General features: G+C 38.9%; 1 protein-coding gene across 1 annotated transcript; it reads right to left on the reverse strand.

The window, feature by feature from the left end:
- Positions 1 to 15688: 15688 nt before the first annotated feature.
- On the reverse strand, positions 15689 to 21854 carry LOC113526956 (type-2 ice-structuring protein). The gene is made up of 6 exons (XM_026914411.3): positions 21806 to 21854; positions 21637 to 21716; positions 19194 to 19285; positions 16284 to 16418; positions 15988 to 16096; positions 15689 to 15862 (listed from the first exon to the last, which is right to left on the reverse strand). The coding sequence occupies exons 2-6, from the start codon at positions 21695 to 21697 to the stop codon at positions 15792 to 15794; spliced, it is 468 nt and encodes a 155-aa protein (XP_026770212.2). The 5' UTR covers positions 21698 to 21716; positions 21806 to 21854; the 3' UTR covers positions 15689 to 15791.
- Between the last annotated feature and the right edge of the window lie 2281 nt (positions 21855 to 24135).

The raw sequence follows: 24135 nt of genomic DNA on the forward strand, positions 1-24135 counted from the left end.
AAGCAACTTGGCGGGTATGACGCGTTGATGTGTGTTTGTCTTTCATTTTAATTTAAAAATAATATTCAGATTGGAATTAGTTTCAAGATTTTACGCTTACTAATATTTGGTATTGGAATGCATAGAATATTAAAGAGCCTGTAATTCTTATATATTCACAGGGAACGTGTATATATAAAATAGAGGCAGTAGCACTGCATTACATTTCATATGATGTCGCTGTAGGCAAAGACTGTTTAGGTCAACCAGGGACACCTTAAAATATTCAACAGATAGATAGGAACCTCTTGCGAACATTTGAGATTCATCCACAAAAAGTGACTCCAATTGGAAATATTTATCTACATACATGTAATGTTACTTTTAGGTCACATATTTGGTCTGCTATGTGAAAGTTATATGTACCATGAATTGCAGGTACTTATTTCTTCATTACCTATTCTTCTCCAGCATCAAAGTGTCATTTAGCACAAAAATGCAAAAACTTACAGATAATGCAGGAACTTAATTATTGAAATGTGGATCAACATAAATCCTAAAAATGGCATTTGTTCACACAGCCCTAGTGTGCTTTTGTAAACTTGCCCCTGATCTGTAGGGTTTGTAAAAATGTGTGTCTAACAAGTGGATCTGTTGCAGGTTGCCTAATTTTGGAAACAACTGCTACATTAACGCAGGTCTGCAGTGTCTGTTCAGAGCTGAGTCTTTCTGTGGAGAGCTCTCCTACCTGCTGGACAATTATATTCACAGGCCAGAGGCCAGATTCCTCAGGTACTAAGACTATACAGGTACTGTACAGGTATTCCTCAGGTACTAAGACTATACGTTACTAGATGTTTATAATTTAAAACGATAAAATATAGCATTTTTTTAAGAATTTAGATATACTGCTTATAATGCCTAAGGGAGCAGACAAGCAACTAGCATAGGTACTAAATTAGAAGACAAAAAATGATTAATTATAACAAAAAAAATTAACCAGTAAAAATGTACTGAATACTGTCATCTTGCATTACTCCTTTCCCCACTATCACCAAGTTAAGTGGCATGTTGAACCCATCCCGTTAATCAGCATGTAGTATTACTCGGCATTTTTTTTTTAATGCAACCCTGTACGGAGCTTGTGCTACAGAACAGGCTGATGTACTCACTTCCATCTTTAACCTCTCCCTCAGTCAAAGCACCGTCCCAACCTGCTTCAAAACCACAACCATCATCCCCCTTCCCAAGAAGAGCCCCCCAACCTGTCTGAACGACTACAGGCCAGTAGCACTCACTCCAATCATCATGAAGTGTTTTGAGAGAGTGGTGCTGACCCACATTCAGAGCAGCATGCCAGACACTTTGGACTCCCTGCAGTATGCATACCGGACCAACAGGTCCACCTCAGACACCATTGCTGCTGCCCTCCATATTTCCCTCTCTCACCTGGAAGATAAGGACATCTACATCAGAATGCTCTTTATTGAATACAGTTCCGCATTCAACACGGTCATCCCCCATAAACTCACCCACAAACTGTTTGCACTTGGACTACAGCCCACACTCTGCGACTGGCTCCTAGATTTCCTGACTGGCAGACCGCAGACTGTCAGGATTGGAAATAGGACCTCAGACACCATCATAACAAACATTGGCACCCCACAGGGGTGTGTTCTCAGTCCCACCCTCTACACATTGTTCACACATGACTGTGTCGCCTCCCACAAGGACAACATCATCGTGAAGTTAGCTGACGACACTGCAGTGATAGGACGAATCACTGGCGGAGATGAAGCGGCCTACAGGAGGGAGGTGGCCAGTCTTGTGACATGGTGTGAGGACAAAAACTTCACCCTCAACACGGACAAGACAAAGGAGATGATAGTGGACATGAAGAAAGAGAGGAGAACTCACAAGCCACTATTTATCCGAGAGCTTGAAGTGGAAAGGGTGAGCAGCTTTAAATATTTGGGGGTCCACATCAGCGAGGACCTCACCTGGACACTCAACACCACCCAGCTGGTTAAGAAAGCAGCGGCTGTACTTCCTGAGGAGGCTGAGGAAGTATGGCATGTCACCTAAGATCCTCAACAACTTCTACAGCTGTGTTGTTGAGAGCGTCTTGACCAGCTGCATCACTGTGTGGTATGGCAGCACTACAGTCAGGGATCGCAAACGTCTGCAGAGAGTGGTGAAGACTGCTGGTAAGATCATCAGTACTCCACTGCCCTCTCTGCAGACTATTTACCACCGCAGAGTCCACAGGAGAGCTGCCTCCATCCTTAAGGACCCAACCCACCCACAATACGGACTGTTCACACTCCTACCCTCAGGACGGAGGTACAGGAGTGTGAAATGCAGGACTTCCAGACTAAGGAACTCCGTGTTCCCCTCAGCTGTTAGACTTTTAAATGGGTAGCCAGTGGACACAGACTAGTCTCACATATCTCATAGAATAGGTGGACTGAACTGCTACAGATCAGTTTGCACATTTGTAAATGTTACTGCTGCTATTTCTGATCAAATAGCTTCATTTCGATTTGCACATTGTTAAATGTGACAGCTGCTATTATTATTGTGTAGTTGCATTCAATTTGCTACAGGCTACGGTACTATTGTTTTGTACATAAGTCAATATTGCACATAGAGATATACTACATATTACTGCTACATGTGAACACATTACTGTTGCTACATGTACTGTAATATTGTTTTGCACAAGTCAATATTGCACACTCACATATACAGATGTACATAGGCTATATTTCTATATATGTAATCTATATTTCTACTTCTGCAACATAGCTATACTTTATTATGTTTGTTTGTATGTATGTGTATGTCTGTTCTTATTTTTTACATAGTTTGCATTTGTCTTGGCATTCAATGTGGACAGCAAAGAAAGAATTTCATTGTACAGGGAAACTTGTTTTTCCTCACTGTACTCATGACAATAAACGCTTTGAATCTTGAATCTTTAAGCTACAAAATGGGGGGAAAAACATGGACATCTCCATGTTCGTATTTTGTTAGGAACAATCTAGCAAGCTAACTTTGATGAGTGATGTATATTTTCCTCCTCAAAACAATGAGCTGTATAGTCAGTGTTGTAGACAGGTACTACCAACTTTTGAAAAAGAAAAAAAAAAGAAAAGAAAAAAAAACACAAGTGTGAAAAAGAGACAAGGTGTTGGTGGTGAAGGAGATCAGAAAGATAGCAAGGAGTGAGCTTATTCAGGCCTTTATAAAAAATAGACTTATGAGAAAACTATAATAAATTTCCTGGTTACACAATTGCACTATTTGACCATGTAGTATACAGATGTAGAAGGGAATTATTTATAATCACACTATCTGGTGTCACCCAGATGAGTCTGGTTCCTCTCAAGGTTTATTCTTCATATCGTCTCAGGGAGTTTTTCCTTGCCACTGCCACCTCTGGCTTGCTCATTAGGGATACATTTCTAAATTAAAAATGTATATCCTGAATTTATATATTTCTGTAAAGCTGCTTTGTGACAATGTCCATTGTTAAAAGAGCTATACAAATAAAATAGAATTGAACTGAATAAAAGAGATGGAGGATTTTGAATCTTTTTGGAATCTGATTCCTGCAAGAGGGGAACATCAATAATCTCAACAGGTATAAAAATGTTGATGAAAATGTGAGACGAGCTGAGCTCAGGAATATTACTGAAGGTTGAACCGATGGGAAGTTTTGACTTGATGCTTGTGCAGTTATTTTGTGAAGCTGTGGAAGGTGAGGAACAACTCTGAAGCTCAAGATGGCATCAGCAAGGATTCTCTCCTCCTGGCCCTGATTAATGCAGTTGCAGACGTCAACCCAGAATTCACCATCTATGACCAGAACGTGAGGACACACACACACACACACACACACACAAACACGAACATGTAGAAATGCCATAAAATATAATGTTTACTGCTGTTTGCGTAGGACGCCCATGAATTCCTCTGCCACTGTCTGACCCAAATGGAGGAGTCTGGGCGAATGCTGGGTTGGCGAAAGGGCGCAGCACCTAGATGCCCAGTCCGGTCCAATTTCAAGTTCAAGATGAGGAACATTATAACATGCTCCAGGTATGACACTTATTTAGCTTTCTCCAACATTCAGTGATGCAGTTGTTGATTAGATGTTGATGCATGTTGTGTGTTGCAGCTGTGGATCTCAGCACAACAACAAAGTGGAAGTGTTTAATCACATCTCTCTGCCCCTGGTGCACAACTCAGTGGACCAGTGCCTCTATGATGTAGTTAATGTGAGTAACTCTCAGCCTGCTTCTGTTTCTTTTTCATATCTGTCACATCATATTATCACGGACATCTCTGTGTGTGAATAACATGTATATTGTAGAACCCGAAAGTGTTACAGAGCAACTGCAAGGTGTGTGGAGGAGAATTTGCCAGCTTCAGGTGGACGTTCCACACTCTGCCAAGGTAAGGCTGCTACACACGCACACACACATACACACACTCAGCTCCAACCTGAATGCAGCACAAAATGTTTTAAATTAATTAATAATTATTATATAGTAATTCATTGAGCACTGGCTCCATGTTCTGTATGCTCAGGTGATTTTTGTTTACCATTTCCTTCTGATTTTTACAAGTATATTTTTAGCCATACAAGCAACTCAACCAACAGTTCTTTTAATTATGTAAAGTGTGAAAACAAAACAAACCAACTAGCAAACAAACCAAAAGTATCAGTTTCGCTTTTTCATTCAAACTTAGCGAACAGATCAATATGTGTAAAAGCATCTTAAGGGTCCTTCATAAATCTGGCACTAAAATGAAAATATGTTTACAAAGTATGTAAATTAAAATAGTCAGATTATTCTCATCAGATCAATGTTTTGTAATAAAAATGTAATGTAATGTAATGAAACCAGTTCCTGCCAAAAACAGCTGCATCAGTAAGTTAGCTTTATCGAAAAATTGATAGAATTGAATCAAAAATTTCATATATATCACACATTTTAGGTACATTTTCCGATTTAGCTTTTCCGATTTTCCATCACAGACTTGTCATGAGCCAGACAAGGACCTGGTCAATCATTCATGCATTGATTCTGGTCTGTCTGGTCTGGTTTCTGATCTTTGTGCACAACCTCCAAAGGCAATGGTGCAGAAATTATCCAGCTGAGCACAAGTGCTGTAAGAGTGCCACCAATGATTCGGATCTTCAGTTCTGTCATTACTTTTTTAATTCTTTTCTCTCCAGGTTTTTGATTCTGCAGCTGAACAGGTCCAAAGAGACCAAAGACTATAGACTCATCAAGCTGGAGAATCCAGTGGTCATCAAACCTGAGCTGCAGATAAACGCTCAGAGCAGAGGTAAAAACACACACACACGCACACTGTTCATTTTTTCAACTGAACATTTCGTGTGTATTGCAGCTGCGTTGTGGGCCACACCTACCAGAAAAGTGTTCTCCTATCCAGCCTTTCTCAAACAAACATGCCCCAAACAGCTATGTTGCACCTTACATATACACATCAGTCTTTAATGGAAGTCAATGATCATTTATTACATTCTACCTTCTTTAAAGCAATAGTACAAGCCGCTAATCCAAGAGAGTCGTCTAATGTTTACAGCCAGTATAAATCACATCCAGGTTAATTAAAAAAAGCTAATTTTTCCTTTGTGCCTTCCTTCTTCATGTAGAGAACAGCAAAGCTGAGGCCAGAGAGACAGACAGAAATGAACTGGTGAGAGAGAGACAGAGAGACACAATGAAAGATGAAGTGAGAAAGATAGGAAAGAGAGTTGGGAAGGATTCAACACTGCCTGTAGTGTATAGACTCGAGTTGTCTGTCTGGATGTGATCTGTATTGTGATGTGTATCGTTTTTAGGGTGGATCAACTGCCACATATCGACTGATCAGTGTCCTGAGCCATGTTGGAAGCACAGCCGACTGTGGTAAGATATAAACACACATATACACACATGCAACACACAAGTTTACATACTTTATAGTGATCCATATGTACTATTGCTGATCATGTCCCTTTACCAGGACATTTTTTGAGTGACTGTTCCAGCCACACTCCTCACCAGTGGATGACCTACAATGATGAGCTGGTCACTCTGACCACCGAGACGGACGTGTTAAAGATGAGGTCAACTAGCGCCTATGTGCTCCTCTATGAGAGAGTGAGCACTAGCTGAAGCCCTTCCTCTTCTCTAGAAAGATGCAAGAAGATGGGGAAAGATGTCGGGGAGTGGGAAAGATGTCGGGGTAAGCGACAGCGTGGATGACTTGGGGGCACGCAGGGGCGATGCAGATGGAAGATGGAGACTACGCAGCATTTTGCTAAGTATCTCTTGCGACGACGCTTTTGGCCTAGTGGAATTCTCATTGTGAGTATGGAGGCGGATCATGTTAACGACGCTCCACCGGTGTAGCAGGTGTCTATCACAGCCAGACTACCTGCACCTGTGGGTTCAGCCCCTCAGACACCGGTCTGATATCAAGAGCAGCTCGATAACTGCAAAGTAACAGTCCAGGAAGTGATCCTAAACTCTAGAGCTCCTAGTACACAGGCCATGTATGGTCTATATGGGCACAGAGCATACATGTGGGTATGTATGCATTTTGTGGGCACTGCTGTATAGTGGCAAATCGCCATCTATGCTGAACGTGTATGTGGCAGCCATTTTGGCTAACCACATCACAGTGGATAACATCTTGTTGGCAGCACACTACCACGCTTCCCCAAGAGCCCAGTGTGTGATCTCTCCTTCGTGTTAGAGTCCCTTAAAACCTCTGCATACAGACCCATACAGGTGAAATGGGTATTGTTGAATAGTCTTTTTGCTTGCGATCACCTCAGCAAAAAGGGTGGAATACCTGCATGCCTTGGTGATAAATTTGCCCTGCATGCTTTACTGGCCAGATGATTCTGGAGTGACATTGTGGCTGAACCCAGGGTTCCTGCCTAAGGTTGTTTCTTGGACACTGTAGAATTGTACCTAAACACTTCTGCTGTAATCACAATGCCCCTGATGTTCATAAAGAACATCTTTTCAACACCCTCAGTACTGTCTATATAGTACGTGACTGAGGAAGAGTAATGATTTATAATCTCACTATCCAGTGTCACCCAAAAGAGGATGGGTTCCCTTTTGAGCCTGGTTCCTCTCAAGGTTTCTTCCTCATGTCATCTGCGGGGGGTTTTCCTTGCCACTGTCGCCTCTGGCTTGCTCATTAGGGATTTAAATCTACATCCAGATTTCTGACAAGCTGTGCCACTGTCACTTTGTGACGGCATGTTTGCACATGCACACTACTCAGGTGTTAGACACCACACTAGTGGAAGGCTTTCCACTAGATTTTGGAGGGTGGCTGTGGGGATTTGTGATCATTCAGCTACAAGAGCATTAGTGAGATCAGGCACTGATGTTGGGTCAGGAGGTCTGGGGTTCAGTCGGTATTCCAGTTCATCCCAAAGGTGTTCAGTGGGGTTGAGGTCAGGGCTTTGTGCAGGACACTCAAGTTCTTCCACTCCAAACTTAACACACCATGTCTTCATGGAGCTCACTTTGTGCACAGGGGAATTGTCATGCTGGAACAGGTTTGGGTCCCTTACTCTCCAGTGAAGGGAAATTGTAATGCTACAGCATACAAAGACATTCTATACAACTCTGTGCTTCAGCCTTTGTGGCAACAGTTTGGGGAAGAACCACATGTGGGTCTGATGGTCAGGGGTACACATACTTTTGGCCTTGTAGTGTATATAAACTGTTGTTCCCTCAACACCCTTTTTTTTTTTTTTTTTCTTAAAGTTAATAAGACAAAACAGCACACCTTGTCACATGTTACAGAGAAATCAGAAAGTGTAAACTCCTCTGTCCTGAAGACTTTCCCATGGTGGAAAACCTACTGACTGTTAGCTGGTAGCCCTGATCGGACAGCAGCTTGAGTCCAGCCATTCGGGAACTTACCGAGTTTTTCTTTTCTCCTGTGAAATGTTCAAATCAACCGAACAGGAAGCGCCATGTGCTGATTTGCTGCTACTGTTTTTTTTTTTTTTTCTCCCCAGCCACATTCCGGCAAGTCCCGCCTTCTGATCTCTGATTCGCTAGTGTGTGCTTAGAAGGAGCTCACTGATTGGGCAGTTTCAAGGCCTCACGTAACCGTAACAGCCAGGTGGTGATTTATTTTTATTTTATTTTTGACATCAGATATAAACAGATAGAGAGGCTAAATAAATAATAGTAATAATAATAAATAAATAATAACAAAATAAGGCACATAATAACAACAAAAATAAAAAATCCAAAAAACGCCAAAGTTGGAGCACAGATTTCATGCTTCAGTAGCTTTCTTGTTGCATATAGTAGCTCAGGTTATGTCATCTAGTAGTCCATATCTTTGTTTTTTTTTTTAGTGACAAAAAATGAGTTTAATATTTAACACCTTACAGGAAGCAGAATACGGGTAGGGGGACAATGACGTCTTGATACCGCGACACTGATTACGGGTCCTCGTTTGGTCCAAAAATGTCCAATAAGAAAATGAAAAAAGCAACCACTAGAGGCCTGCGATAGATCTCCCATCTCCTTGAGTTTAAATAAAGTATTTCATCAAGTCTTTATCAAAAGGCTCCATTTTATGTGTCGTTAAACTGCACCTGAACATGTCATTTTTAAACAATTATGTAACGCCCTAAGAAAAATAGGGAGAAATAATCGCGAGTGATACTGTGATGTTTCCTCAGTGAAAACGTTTACTCAGATCTCTTATATTAAACACACTTAACAACTCACATTCAGAATAGATCGGTTACAGTAGTGCATATAATTCCTTTGCGTTGCAAATATTAACCTACAACCATATGCAAAATTTCCCTGAAACATTTCTCATTCTCTTCCCCAGTAACAGTAAATGAAATATTAATACGGCTAAGCATACTTTCACAAAACTCATAACAGTTACGAAATAAACAATATGGAGCATAATACAAAGTACATGCGCGATGTTAAAGTTTACAGCATGGGGGAAATCACATTACACAGCCATGTGTTCGGCCCGGCCACCATGTGCTTCGCTCATATACGCGCATTAACACACTCAGTGAAACTTTACCCTTTCTCGTTCAACAATTACATACACATACTCTTAACATTCAAACTCATTTTAGAAATGTATTATAATCATTTTAGTGACCTGATACCTGAGAAAAATAGGGAGAAATAATCACGAGTGATACTGTGATGTTTCCTCAGTGAAAACGTTTACTCAGATGAGGAAACTCTCGCGATCTCGCCTGAGAAAGTGAGTCGAGACATAAGCGGTCGATCCCAGACTAACGGATCAGGTCTCTTTGGCCGATCACCACCTATTCGGGCTTCCTTGTAATGAGCACGACAAAATAAAACAATTATTTAATTGACAATTTCTCCATTCCATTCCCACCTCTTTCGAACACAATTAATGTTATAACGAAATTATTTTGTACATTAAACAAAATATTGAACAAGATGAAATATGACTTTGTATATTGAACAGAATTATAACCGTATTAACTTTGTCTTAATGTGAATGTCTGTTGGGTAGTGTAATGAATACTATGAATACTACCCGTTACAATTACAGTTATCTATGTAAAATAATTGTTTAACGTGTTTTTGTAACGCATTTCAAATATTCGTAAACTATCACCGTTGCCAGTATCTGAGTCTCAAGTTGCATTCAGACATATTCAGATGACCACAAACATTTGGATGTCCAAGAACAGTTAAGCATTTTTTAATTGTATATTTGAGAGCATGAGCACTTTCATTGTTGCGGTGGATCTGGAGCAAATACACCCTGAATGGCGCACCAGTCCATCACAGGGCACCATGTGCACACACACATTCAATTTTCTTTTATTTATTTGTACAGCGCTTTTAACAATGGACATTGTCACAAAGCAGCTTTACAGAAATAAATACATTCAAATTAAATTAAACCAAAATTTATTGTAAATATGTGAATTTATCCCTAATGAGCGAGCCAGAGGTGATGGTGGCAAAGAAAAACTCCCTGAGATGAGATGAGGAAGAAACCCTGAGAGGAACCAGACTCAGAAGGGAAACCATCCTCATCTGGGTGCTAATGGATGGTGCAATTATATATAATTCCCTTCTATAACTGTGTACTACATGGACAAATAGTGCAATTGTGCAACCAATAAATTCATCAGTTTTGACAAGAAGTCCAGTTTGTTAAACCCAACCACTGTCCACTGATGGAGTCCTGAGTACAAAGCTGCTCATGGCAACCGCAGCCCCAAAAGGCAACAGCAAAAGGCAACAAAGGCAACAAATAAATAAATAAATAAATAAATAAATACATGAACTGAACACACTGAACAACCCCCCCACCCCCCCCCCACCCACACATGTTCACCTCCTGTTTTTTTTTAAATGCAGAAAAAATACATTTTATACAATTCTCATACTTTTAACAGCATATCTAAATGAATGCTCCAATATGATTTAATCAATAGAGGTTTAGAGATCCTGGTGGCAATTTGTTGGTTGGTACATCATCACAGGGGAAAACTGTTGTTGATAGATTGCTAGCACAGTTACAATGGTGTTTAATAGGAAAAAAAATGTAACAACCTCAAACATGAAGGATATCAGACAGGTTTAGCTGCTAGCTCCTAAAAACTAAAGAGAAAGAGCATGTTTACCCACTCAGCAATTTCCAGCAATGATCAACATCATAATAATGATAAATCCAATGTATCAGTAGTGCTGATGCAAGTGCTGGTCTCAAAGTCCCAGAATGCAATGCAGCTATACTTGAGATATGAGAGAAACTCCGCTCAGCTAGTTAGCGATCTACGAGATGATGAGCGCAATACGGTTGAACTGTTTGAGCTTCATGAGCTGGACAGACTAAAGCGCTGCTGCATCACTCTCTTTAGGTAGAGATGACTCGAGGGGTAAATCCCACTGCACCACTATCAACAGGTAGTCCAAAGGCATTGTGGGTAATGTAGGACACTGTTAAGCAATGTGAAAATAGAGCAATTTTTTTTAACTCTTTACAGAACAAATCTGGGATGTTATGTTAATTATAAAGATTAATATGCATGTCTTTCAGAGTGGATTTTTCCTTTAAGCGGTCGGGGGGGTTACAGTCAGACTGTTTGTACGTAGTGTGATAAATCCAGTAGCTGAATGAATGCTGCAACAGTAATCAAAACAAGCACCATGCAATTTTAAAAATAAAATTTATTAGCATCTCTAATGTGTATAAATAAAAACATATATAAGAAACAGTGCATATATGCATTATGAGCAGAACAATAACTGAAGTCTGTGATACAAAGGAGCCGAGGCTAACAAACCCCAGTCTGTGTGTTTTTTAAAAAATAATTTTTCGAAGTATGTGTGTCTGTGAGAATGTACCTTGGAAATCAAGCATTGCAAACAACATCCATACCTACGAGTTGCAACTCCAAAGAAACAAGGATAGAAAGAGACAGAAATTGGAGCATGATGTGTTGGACAGTGGAAAAAAAAAAGATTTCATGTGTATCTGGCAAGTCTCAGGGTCGGTTTCTAGCTCCAATCATCCAAAGAACCGTTAAGACAGTGGTTCTTAAAGTGGAGTCTGGGCGAAGCCAGGGGTCAGTGAAGCACTACTACGGTCAGTGACTACTTGATAATATTTAAATAATCACATAATGTTTATTTTAAAAAAGTGTACTGAATTGTCTCTGAACTATATTTTACTATCTTTACTTGCAGATGTGTTACTTAGTTACTTACAGCTCTGACAAAAATGTTAACACAGCTAACAATATATTATATCTAGCAGAAAATTAATTAATTTTCCACCATCTCATACTAAGTTAGCTAATAATACACCCAATACTGACACGTCAAATAATTTCAAGATCATAGTATTATAAGGTTCTAGCTGGGTTGAGAATGATGATTTATTGATGTAAAAATATTCCATAATGCCTGGGACTATTAAGACATTAATAATCCAGGTGCCTAAAATAAACTGCACACATCTAATGAGCATGCCTGAGAAGAAAACTACATTTTATTCCTACATATATTTTTTAAACAGGTCTGTCATTGGCTCCTCTGAGCTCGCACTTGCCCCAGACCACCTTTTCCCGTTTTCCAACAAAAAGGTTGCGGATCATCTTCCATTAATAATTTAACAAGCACTATTTGTCTCATTCTACATGGACAGTCAAAATTAGCTCCAATCATGCAAAAATGCTGACATGCCAAAGACCTGATTAATGATTATGTTGCCTATCCATCAATCCTGAGCTCAGGCTACTGTGCAGAATTTTAAGTGTGAAAGTGACAGATTCATGTAGTAGTATTATTCCATTCAGAGAAACGCTGATGTATTGTGGTAGGACTACAGGTAATGGCACTGATAAGCACAGGTGTGCAGGTTACCTGTGTGCCATTTGACACCTGTGTGCTGGGTTGCACTTGGTGTTTTTCCTAGCTGGTAGAACTCTCTCAAGGTCTTCTGGGTGGGTTTATTGTTTTTTTTAAGCTTTACCCATGATTTATGACTGTGGTAGTATTGCACCGTTGATTGTTTTATCTGCAGTGAGTTAGGAGCTGCCCATCTGAGCAGAAAATCCTAACTAGTGATCCTCCCAGCTGTTCTGAAAAAGAGTTTTTACTCAAAGTATTTCACCTTTTCAGTGCATGCTAGTGGCATCTGTTGGTCAAATGCCTGAAGTGCAGATAGTAATCTAAGCACTGTTGGAGGATTCAGTGCTAAACTGTTATAATCTCATGTAGATTTTTAAACATTGCAGTTTTAAATCTTTACCTCAATATAATATATTTTTAAATTAAAATAACTAATTTTATTTTTCTACTTTTAAGCTGAGATTTTCAATTTCAATTGTCAGGCAATGATGAAAATAAGCACAGGCGTGCGGGTTACCTGTGTGCCGTTTGACAGCTATGTGCTGGGTTACACTTGGTGTTTTTCCTAGCTGGTAGAACTCTCTCAAGGTCTTCTGGGTGGGTTTATTGTTTTTTTTAAGCTTTACCCATTATTTATGGATTTCTAATGATCAGTAGAAGAGCTAGTAACCACCTGCACTGACATTTCTCTATTTTGCTGCAGAGATCACCAAAAGAATGACAGGCTCCAAGCAGATTTAGAGTATCAGGATGGTCCTGGTAGGATCGGAGGGTAGGCATCTCTTTCGGCAGCAGGAGTAACATGAGGCTCGACAGAGAGAGAGAGAGAGAGAGAGAGAGAGGGAGAGAACACAGAATATTAGGTGTGCTCTTATCCTGTAGTGATTAAAGAGGATGTACAGTGCAAGCAGGAACTCCAGCAAGACTAGATATGACAGCATAACTAAAAAGGAGAGCCAGAAAGTAACACAGGCATGAGGGCACCTTAGGACATAAGCTCTGGCCCCTGTTGTAGTCTTTGTTATTCTAGGAAACAACAAAAATCCTGCATCTTTTGATCAACGCAGGCAGGGAGGATCATAAAACACCAAAAGTTTGCGGTGGGGGACCATTCAGTGCTTTATAGGTCATGAGTAGTATTTTATAATCAATGTGAAATTTTACTGGGAGCCAGATAAAATAGGGATGATGTGGTCAAATCTGCTAGACTAACTGGAGCTTCTATACACAACTACTGAAACATCCAGGGAGCAAGGCATTAGCTGGTGTCTGTCATCTGGCTTTGCTGAAACATATGGCTGTGTGTAATTGGCATAGCAGTGGTTGTTAATGCCATATTTACAAATAACTGTTCCTAGAGATAGAATATATAGAGAAAATTAGCAGTGGGCCTAGAACAGAGCCTTGTGAAACACCAAACTTTATTTTAATATGCATAGAAAACTAAGCATCATTTTCTCATCTATCTAGAAGAATATTGTGATCTATGATATCAAAAGCTGCACTAAGACCAAACAACACAAGCAAGGAGACACAACCCTGATCAGAGGCCAATGGTAGGTCCAGCACTGTCTCAGTACTGTGATGATGCCTTAATCCTGACTGAAAGTTTTCATGAATGTAAGGCTTACTGTAAGCCTACCTACTGAGCTACAACCTTTTCTAGGATCTTGGAGATAAAGGGGAAGTTTGATATTGGTCTATAGTACAGCTGGCTAGGATAGAAAACAGGATTTAGGTACATAGCCAGTGTTAAGGGAGGAATTGGTTATTTTTAATAGAGGTTTGATTACTTCTGTAGTATCCATTTGTGGAAATGTATAGGTAGAGGATCTAATACACAGTGATTGTGAAGAGGAAATTAGCCAAATTAGTCCAGCCTGTTGGGTAGGAGTAAGATATTCTAATTGCGCTAATGACATTCTTATATTATTTTCTACATAGTTAGTTAACAAACTGTCTGATTTTAAATGAATACTCTGAAATATTTGCCTAATATATTCAATTTTGTCATTGAAAAAAATCCTAAAATCATCACTGCTAAATACTGTTGGTTTTTGTGTTTCTGTGGTGGTCTTGTTAACTTGGATGGCACTGGATTACTTTACTGGATTACACCTAGTACTAGTACATGCTCTGGGTGGCTAGGGCCTGGGGCACTGCTCCTTTGGCCACAAGGCTGAAATCAATACAGTAACATTTATTCATTTAGCAGAGGTTATTATCTATTCACATGCCCCAGGCCACGTACCAGAGCACGTACTAGTACTACAGTGGAATTTGAAGAGAAATGGATGGAGAATGATGCAAATTATTATGAAAGTTTTCGTGTTGAGTATTAGTGGATATTTCTACATTCAGTAAGGAGGATTGATGTAAATTATGATAGTAATCCAGCTACATATGGCAAAGTATACAATCAATTTGAAATGATGCATGTTTAATTCATATTCTTTCTTATAAAGCATACTTGATTTAATTTACTCCTATATGTTAATTAATACATTAACTAACAAATATGTACTAACATGTACTTAAGGTGGTCATTATTCACGCATGAATTCATAAGACTCACATCGTAGTTAAGGTTAGCTCTTCATTAGTTTGTGAATAGTAAATTCCTTAACTCAGCATTAGTTCATGTTTAAGTAAGTATTAATTCAAGTATTAGTGCATGATTATTCATGTAATGTTATTGTAAAGTATTACCTTATTGTTAGCCATGTTAACATTTTGCCAGAGCTGCAAGTAGCCCATCAGTGCATCTCATCTCATCAAGACACATCTCCAAGTATAGATCTAGACTTTTTATTCATTAAGGCAGGGCTTCTCCAAATTTCTACAGACCCTTAACTGTAAAATAAATTTCCTGGACGCTTCAGTGAATATTTTTTATGAACACAATCTGACGATTTAAATATTATGCTTCACTGACCCCTGGGTGTTCCCGGACCCCACTTTGAGAACCTCTGCCTTATGGGTTCTTCGGATGGTTAAAGGCTCTAGCATTCTAAAGGAATATACTTGAAACCGTTCCTAAAGGGAAAACTCTTTGTGTTGTGATGCAACATAGAAAATGCAAGAGATCCCCCAAAGAGACAAACGGAAAAGTCCTTTAAGACCCTAGAGGAATAGATGGAGAGTGTGTTCCATAATGACACCAAAATAATAACCATTTATGAAATTATTTCATGAACACCAAAATGTAACTTTTATTTTTTATTTATTTATTTATTTTTTTTTATTCTTTTTTTTTTTGCTGAAATTATGGTAAATTGCCACAGTGAGGTTTTTGTAAATCCATCAGTGACAAGGAAAAAAAATCCAACATTGTATTATAGTTGCCAAGTTGAGGCTGGGAGCATTTCACTTAGGCCTCTTGACACAAACAAAGGGATAGGTCCACTCACATGGAGCATCAAGCCAGTCCTTCTCATCTGCAGACACAGCAAAGAATATGGACTTAAACATGTCGTGGCATTTTAATTGAAAATGAATCACCAAACCCTGAAGTTATAAAAGATAGATTCTTAACACAGCTATGTAAGAAGTTTTCACTTACCACCCCAGTTCCTAAGCACACAGCACTCTGTACCTACAAAATTGGGTTGAGTTGGACTCCACTTGGTGAAAATCAATTTGGTGCCGTCAGACCAAAACCAGTGGTTTTTCTGAAAGAATGACCAGTGGACAGTCCATAACTGAACAGTCCATTACTTAAGTAACATTTAATTAAAGTATTGTGTGGTTCTTCGTTTGACCATGTTTAAGTTGATAAATCAGTCACTGTACAGTTACATGCCTTCCCTTTTCTCACATATTTCACTGAGTTCAGGAAGAGTTTGATACTTAACTAACCTTCTGACAGTTATTAAGGCCGATCCATGTTGGATTGTTCTTGGGGTCCGCAGCAAGGACAAAGGACTTGAACCACTGATATTCACCTTCGCTGTGTATTGAAATCAAGTTGGCCCCGAGATTCAGACAGTATTTCTAGAAAAAGTAAAAGAGCTTTGGCATCATTGCATGTTCATTAACTGCAGTTACTATGCATAATGTTGCATATTATTTTATAAAGGCAAAGCTTTCCTGGTACTGTATTTTCTTTCATTCATTCATGTTCAGTAAGCGATTTATCCTGATCAGGTCCGCAGTGGATCCAGAAACTGTTCTGGGAAATCTGAGGATGAGGCAGGAGTACACCTTGGATGGGATGCCAGTCTATCTACAGACATTCACTCTTTCACTCTTAGGGGCAATTTAGAGTAGCCATTACACCTACCGGCATTATTTTTGGAAGGTGGGAGCAAACACAGACTCGGGGAGAACATGTGAAACCCCACACAAGCAGTAACCAGGGCTCAGGATTGATCCAAGGAGTCAAGAGAACTCAAAAGCATAATAATGCAGTGGTGGATTTCCACCATTGTAACAAAATGTAAAATCCAGACCCCTTGGCTATGCTACAGTTTTGAGATCAAAAGATGAATATGGGAAGAGAGTTTAGAAGTTCAGCTTTTACTTCCTTGTGTTTATATGTAGATGTGTTAAACGACATAGAACATAACACATTTTGTATCACCCAATTTTTAGGAGAGCAGAAATATTGGAACATGTGAATGACAAGTGTTTCTTGTTACCCAGGTGTGTCCTGTTAGATTGATTGTTTAAACAATGAATGGCTCTGAACATCTACTCTTGGTATTAGCCTTCAGTTTCACCTGTGAAGACTGCATTTGTTGTTAAAAAGGACAACATGGAAAGCCAACATGGAGATCAGAGAGCTGACTATGGGAGAAGAGCAAACCATTTTGAAGCTGAGAAAAGATGGAAAATCAATTACAGGCATTGCGCAAATATTGCACATAGCCAATACAGCAAATTGGAATCTCCTGAAAAAGAAAGAAACCACTGGTGTACTGAGCAACAGACACTGACTGGGTCGGCCAAAGAAAACAACAACAGCTGATGACAGAAACATTGTGAGAGCTGGGAAGATAAACCCAAAAACAAGTCAGTGACATCACCAACAACCTCCACAGGGCAGGGGTGAAGGTATCACAATCTTTCACAATCCTCGCTGCTGCTGGGGGTGGCCCCATATGGACTGCCTGAAGAATTGTTTGGATTGCTGGGGATGGTGCCACCTGGGGGCTGTGGAGATGGCTTGGGGATCACATATGGGGAGCTGTACTGTAATGGCTTGGGACTGCGATTGCTGTCGTGGCTTTGGGGCTGCAGTTGCCACGAGCAGCTTCGTACTCAGGACTCCATCAGTGGACAGTGGATAGATTTTAACCAGTCTTGCAAAAACTGTGATGAATTTATTGGTTGCACAATTGCACTATTTGTCCATATAGTACACAATAGAAGGGATTTATTTATAATCGCACTATCCGTTGCACCCAGATGAGGATGGGTTCCCTTTTGAGCCTGGTTCCTCTCAAGGTTTCTTCCTCATATCATCTCGGGGAGTTTTTCCTTGCCACCGTCGCCACTGGCTTGCTCATTAGGGATAAATTCACAGTGATAAATTCAAATATTTACAATATATTTTTGTGAATCCATTTATTTCTGTAAAGCTGCTTTGTGACAATGTCCATTGTTAAAAGCGCTATACAAATAAATAAAAATGAATTGAACAATCCACCGTTGGAAGAAGGCTTCAAGAGCAGAAATATCAGAGGCCATATCTCAAGATGCAAACCACTCATCAGCAGTAAGATTCTGAAGGCCAGACTGGAATTTGCAGAGACATACAGACATGAGCCACAAAAGTTCAGGACCCAAAGTTAACCTCTGTTAAACTGATGGAAAGCCCAAAGTGTGCAGAAAGAAAGGCTCTTCTCATGATCCAAAACATACAAGCTCATCTGTGAAACATGGTGGAGGTAGTGTCATGGCTTTGGCTTGCAAGGCTGCTTCTGGAACAGGCTTACTAATCTTTGTTGATGATGTAACTCATGATGGTAGCAGCAGAATGAATTCAGAAGTCTACAGAAACATTCTGTCTGTCAATTTACAAAGAAATGCATCCACATGAATCAGGAGGAACTTTATCATGCAGCAAGATAATCGTCCAAAACACACTGCCAACACAACAAAGGACTTCATCAGGGGAAAAAGTGGAAGGTTTAAGACTCGCCAAGTCAATCACCAGCCCTTAACCCAATTGAGCAGCATTTCACCTCCTGAAGAGGAGAATGATAAAGGCTTCGGTAAAAGCCTGGGAAAGCATCACAAAAGAAGAAACCAACAATTTGTTGATGTCAATGACTCACAGGCTTGAGACAGTTATTGCAAGCAAGGGATATGCAACCAAATATTAAGTGTTATACACTTTAATTTACTTCAAGCCTAAAAATTGGGTGGTCTGATACAAAAGGTTCTATGTTTTGTTGCATAACATATCTATATGTAAATACCAAGATATAAAAGCTGAAATCTCATCTCATATCCATCTTTTGATCTCAAACCCAAATGTCTTTGGTGTACAGCTCAAACAAAATTGCCGTTCCAAGAGTTTCGGAGGGGACTGTACATTTGTAATATAGAATAAATCTGAATAGAATATTATAGAATAAATAATAGACTCTGGATCCACCGTGACCCTGAACAGGATAAAACTCTTACTGAAGATGAAGGTATTCAAAACTATATACAGTATAAAATAGGCATAACGGTAAGTACCAACAGAATAGTTTAACTCTTTTCGTATTTTTTTTTGTAACTTTCTGTATAGCTGAAATGAATTGAATTTAACTGAACCTCAGCAGAAGCCCAGTCCACGCTGGTGGCCTGATACTTGAAGCAACGTCCTCCAAATTTCACCCAGCCATGTGGACAACATGAGGTGTTGGCTTGGTAATTAAAAAAAAAAATAGACAGTAGCTTGTATAAACAAAGCTTCTGAAGAAACATGGAGGTTATTTTTAATAAGTTGTGGCAAAGAATTAATAGACCACAAGTTTCTCTAGGTGTATGTGGTGGCCATGAAATACTTATCTTGAGGCCACTAATGTATTTTAATATAAATAAGACAGAGAAATGAATTGAACTAGACCTTTGTGGCCACAGAAACCTAATCATGGAGATGACATAATAATACAATTTATTTGAATCTTGGAGTCACTGTCATTATGCAATGGATATTTCATTAGCCTGCGTCACCTTACGGTGAATTTTTTTTTTCACTCCATCCTGCCAAATTAAATATAGACCATGTATTCAGTATGACGTTAACACAACATATTCATTCACAAGCTTAAGTTACACAGTTTGTGGCCCAACATAATGTCTGGACATGGGATACAGTGGATCTCTGTGAAATTGTCAGGTTTTTGTGATGTAAAAAAATTAAACCAAGATAAATCATGTCAGAACGTTTTCCTCCCTCAATCTGAAATTACAACATATAAAAATTAAGTGAAAAACAAAGAGAAACATTTTAGAGAAAAATAGGAACAATGAAAAGCTTACAGCAACCTGGTTGCATAAGTGTGCACACCCTTTTATAATTGAGGATGTGGCTGTGTTCAGAATGAACCAATCACATTCAGTTTCATGTTCAAAAGTAATTGTCATGCAGCTGTCATCAATGAAATTATTCTGATTAACCCCAACTAAAGACCAGCTGTTTCTGTAGGATTTTCTTGGCATCTTCTTGGTTTCATCTGACTTCTGAAGCCATGGACTGCAAAGAGCTTGCAAAGCCTGTACAGGGTCCCACTGCCAAAAGGTATCAATCAGGAGAGAGGTACAAAAAATTTCCAAAACATTAGATGTACCATGGATCACCGTGAAGGCCATTATCAAGAAGTGGAGAAAATGGAGCACCACAGTGACATCACTAACAACAGGATGTCACTCCAATATTTATAAAAGAACAAGACAATAACTTTTGGAGGGAGGCTGAAAAGTGACCAACGGCAACATTAAAGGAGCTGCAGGAATATGTGACGAGTACTGATTACTCTCTGCATGTGACAAAAATCTCTCATATTCTTCAGATGTCTGGGCTTTGGGATAGGGTGGCCAGACAGAAGCCCTTTCTCTCAAAAAAAAACAAAAAAAAAAAAAAAAAAAAAAACTTCTAAATCACCCCAAACCATGTGGCAAAATGTATTATAGTCTGATGAGACCAATTCTAAAAGGTATAATAATTCCATAATTCCAAAAGGTCCAGTATGTTTGGTGCAAATAAAGGACATCACCAAAGAACACCATACCCATGGTATGAAGCATGGTGGTGGCAGCATCATGCCGTGAGGCTGCTTTTCTTCAGCCAGAACTGGGCTTTTATCCAAGTGAAGGGAATCATGAATAGTTACAAATACCAGTCGATTTTAGTGCAAAACCTTCAAGTGTCTGCTAGTAAGCCGAAGATGAATAGGAATTTCACCTTTTAGCATGACAATGACCCAAAGCATACATCAAAAACCACAAAGGAATGGCTTAACCAAAAGAAGATCAATGTTTCTGAACATCATTTTGGGATGTGCAGACTTATGCAACCAGGATGTTGTAAGTTTTTTTTTACTTTTTCTATTTTTCCCTAAAATGTTTCTGATTGTTTTTCACTTAATTTTTATATGTTGTAATTTCACACTGAGGGTGGAAAAAGTTCTGACACGATTTATCTTGGTTTCATATTTTTCACATCACAATTTTAACAGGGGTGTGTAGACTTTTTATATCCACTTTACTTAGGATGTGGTCTTGACATGTGAATTTAGCCTTGATATTAAGCCTTGATATGATATTATTATCTTGTATATATTAAAATTACATATATATTAAAAGTAATTATCATGTCACCTCAGTGGCTCTGTATGTTCTGTAAATAGAAAATAATAATTTTAGAAGAGAAATGTTAGTGCTGGTGGTTACAATGCCTATTAATCATCATCAAGATTTGATTCACCCTGTCAGCTTAAAATGAGAAAGATAATTGAAGATAAATGTTTCTGTAAATTATTTTGTCTACATTTTTTAGATATATAGATGGTCACAGATATTTGGCTACAGTTAGAAGACAGAAAACAAATCATAGTTTCACTAATAACTGCTCAAATGTAAAAAAATGCTACAAAAGTGGAACAATCAAACAGCAGCTATTATCACATTAGAGGAATTCTTGAAGTGCCCATGCCCCTGCAAGTGTGTTAGTTTTAGTTAAAAGTGTCCTGCTTAACAGAGATAAGACTCTTACCAAAAGCTGTTGCTACCATGGCGAGAAGAAGAACAAACACCACTTCAGTCTGACGAGCCATAGTTCTGGAATTGCGTCCACTTCATGAAAAGCAAAAGTTAATTAAGTATGTCATGTTATTGAATATTGAATATTGAATATGTTACACATCCCGAAAACATCCACTTACATTTAATCAGGAGTCTCTTCTTGCTTGATGTAATACACTGAGGTATGTGGTGATGCTTATATAGTGATGGTGATAGAAACCTCCCCTTTTCCAAAGAAAAATAATAGTCAATTGCCCTGGGCAAAATAAACAACAACAAAAAAAATTCATTCTGCACCTCTCTAATTTACATGAAATTCATGCCTATTTTGTAACATGTCAATCTTTGTTGACACGGTAAATTCACAGATACCCATCTGTATGCAAGCTGAATTCCATTACACTGGAAAACCATGTCCGGTAGGACTGCCAAGCAGGTGCACTGCATGGAAAAACATGGAGTATTTCATTTAGACATTCACTTCTGCTTTTTGTCGCTTCCAGATGAAAATAATTGCACCAGCATAGGTTAATGTTTACTAATGTATAATGTCTTTACTAACATTACCTTCCCTTGATTTTTGTCCACATATCATGCTGTTACAACCTGGAATGGACGTAATTGTGTTTTTATTAATTTACACAAAATAGTCTGTAATATGGATGTGAGGGAGAAAAAAAATCAATATAGTTTGATAAAAATAATAATAAAATAATGTATCAAGTCATGTGATCTCAATATACATTCACCTGTTCCTGGAAGACCCAACAGTTTGTTAGAGAACATACCTAAACAAATAGCATCATGAAAACCAAGGAGCTATCAAAAAAAGTTACTGAAAACCATCAAATAGGGTTTATTTAAAAATAAAAAATACCCCAAATCTTTGAAAACCATGGGAGGCACCGTTAAATCTGTTATTAAAAATGGAAAGAGTATGGCACAACCAGTATAGAGAAGACTATTCAGTGAAAACCAGTTAATGAGGGCATTAGTCAGAGAAGCAAACTAGAGGCCAAGAATACCCCTAAAAGAGCTGTATAAATCCACAGTTCAGATGTTCACAGTACAGTCATAGCCTGGACACTCCACAAAGCTGAGCTTTATGGAAGAGCGGCAAGAAAAAAGACATTTTTGAAAAAAATGCCCTATGAAACCCTGTTTGGAGCTCGCCAAAAGGCATGTTGGATACTCTAGTCTGAAGAGAACAAAATAGAAACTTTTGGCTTTTGCACAAGTGGTTTGTTATATTTAACAATGCTCATAGCATGAAAACACCATCCCTACAGTGAAGCATGGTGGCATTATTTTGTGGGGATGCTTTTTGTCAGCATGGACTGGGATACTGGTCAGGGAGGAAAGCAATATTGATTGAGCCAAATACAGAGCAACCCTATAAGAAAACCTGCTAAAGACCTGAGACTGGGTCAGAAGTGCCCTTCAAAAAGAAAGATGACCCTAAGCATATGTCCAAAGCTACACTAGAGTGGTTCAAATCCAGTAAGTGGAATGGTCCAATTAAAGTCCAGACAGTCAAATGGTCCAATTAAAGTCCAGACCTTAGGGCAAAATACAGCAGATATAATAAGTCTACACTCCCCTGTTAAAATGGCAGGTTTTTGTGAAGTAAAAAAAATTAAACCAAGATAAATCATGTCAGAAATTTTCCCACCCTCAGTGTGAAATTACAACATTTAAAAATTAAGTGAAAAACAATCAGGGACATTTTAGAGAAAAATAGGAAAAATAAAAGTTACAATAACCAGGTTGCCTAAGTGTGTATACCCTTTTATACTTGGGGATGTTCATTCAATTTCATGTTCAAAAGTAATTATCATACATCTGTCATCAATGATATTATTCTGATTAACCCCAAATAAAGACCAGCTGTTTCTGTAGGATTTTCTTGAAATGGTTTCATCTGGCTGCTGGTTTCATCTGACTGTTGAATCCATGGTCTGCAAAGTCCTTAAAAGCCTGTATGGTATCTCACTTGTCAAAAGATATCGACCAGGAGAAGGGTATAAAATCATTTCCAAAACATTAGATGTACCACGGAACACTGTTAAGGCCATCAACAACAAGTGGAGAAAATGGAGCACCACAGTGACATTACCAGGAGATCCCTCCAAAGAAAAGGAGATCCCTAAAGAACAGGAAATTAACAAAGGAATGGCTTAACCAAAAGAATGTAAGGTCAGAGCTTTCGATTTGAGACGCAGCTCATGACAACAGTCACAAAGATGGTGGAAAATTTTGAAGAGAGACAGGGCTCTTCATTGTGTTTAGGATCAATGTGCATGAAACGAACATGGCTCTGATGTACCATCTAATGTGTGTCTCTTTAATCCCCCAAATGCACATAAAGTACAAAGGCATGTGTATGAACATTGCCTCTCACATTCCCACTGCTTCTGCATGTGCACACAATATATTGAATCAAATATAAAGCAGGTCTGATATTGCTATA

The sequence above is a fragment of the Pangasianodon hypophthalmus genome, chromosome 4 (genome assembly GCF_027358585.1).
Source record: "Pangasianodon hypophthalmus isolate fPanHyp1 chromosome 4, fPanHyp1.pri, whole genome shotgun sequence".
Lineage (NCBI taxonomy): Eukaryota > Metazoa > Chordata > Actinopteri > Siluriformes > Pangasiidae > Pangasianodon > Pangasianodon hypophthalmus.

Excerpts from the sequence above, each read along its gene's own strand:
- LOC113526956 (XM_026914411.3), bottom strand. The coding sequence starts at position 21,697 with ATGGCTCGTCAGACTGAAGTGGTGTTTGTTCTTCTTCTCGCCATGGTA. Across the intron at positions 16,097-16,283 it reads GCCTTAATAACTGTCAGAAG|AAAAACCACTGGTTTTGGTC; the intron begins GTTAGTTAAGTA and ends TCATTCTTTCAG. Across the intron at positions 15,863-15,987 it reads TGTGCTTAGGAACTGGGGTG|ATGAGAAGGACTGGCTTGAT; the intron begins GTAAGTGAAAAC and ends CTGTGTCTGCAG.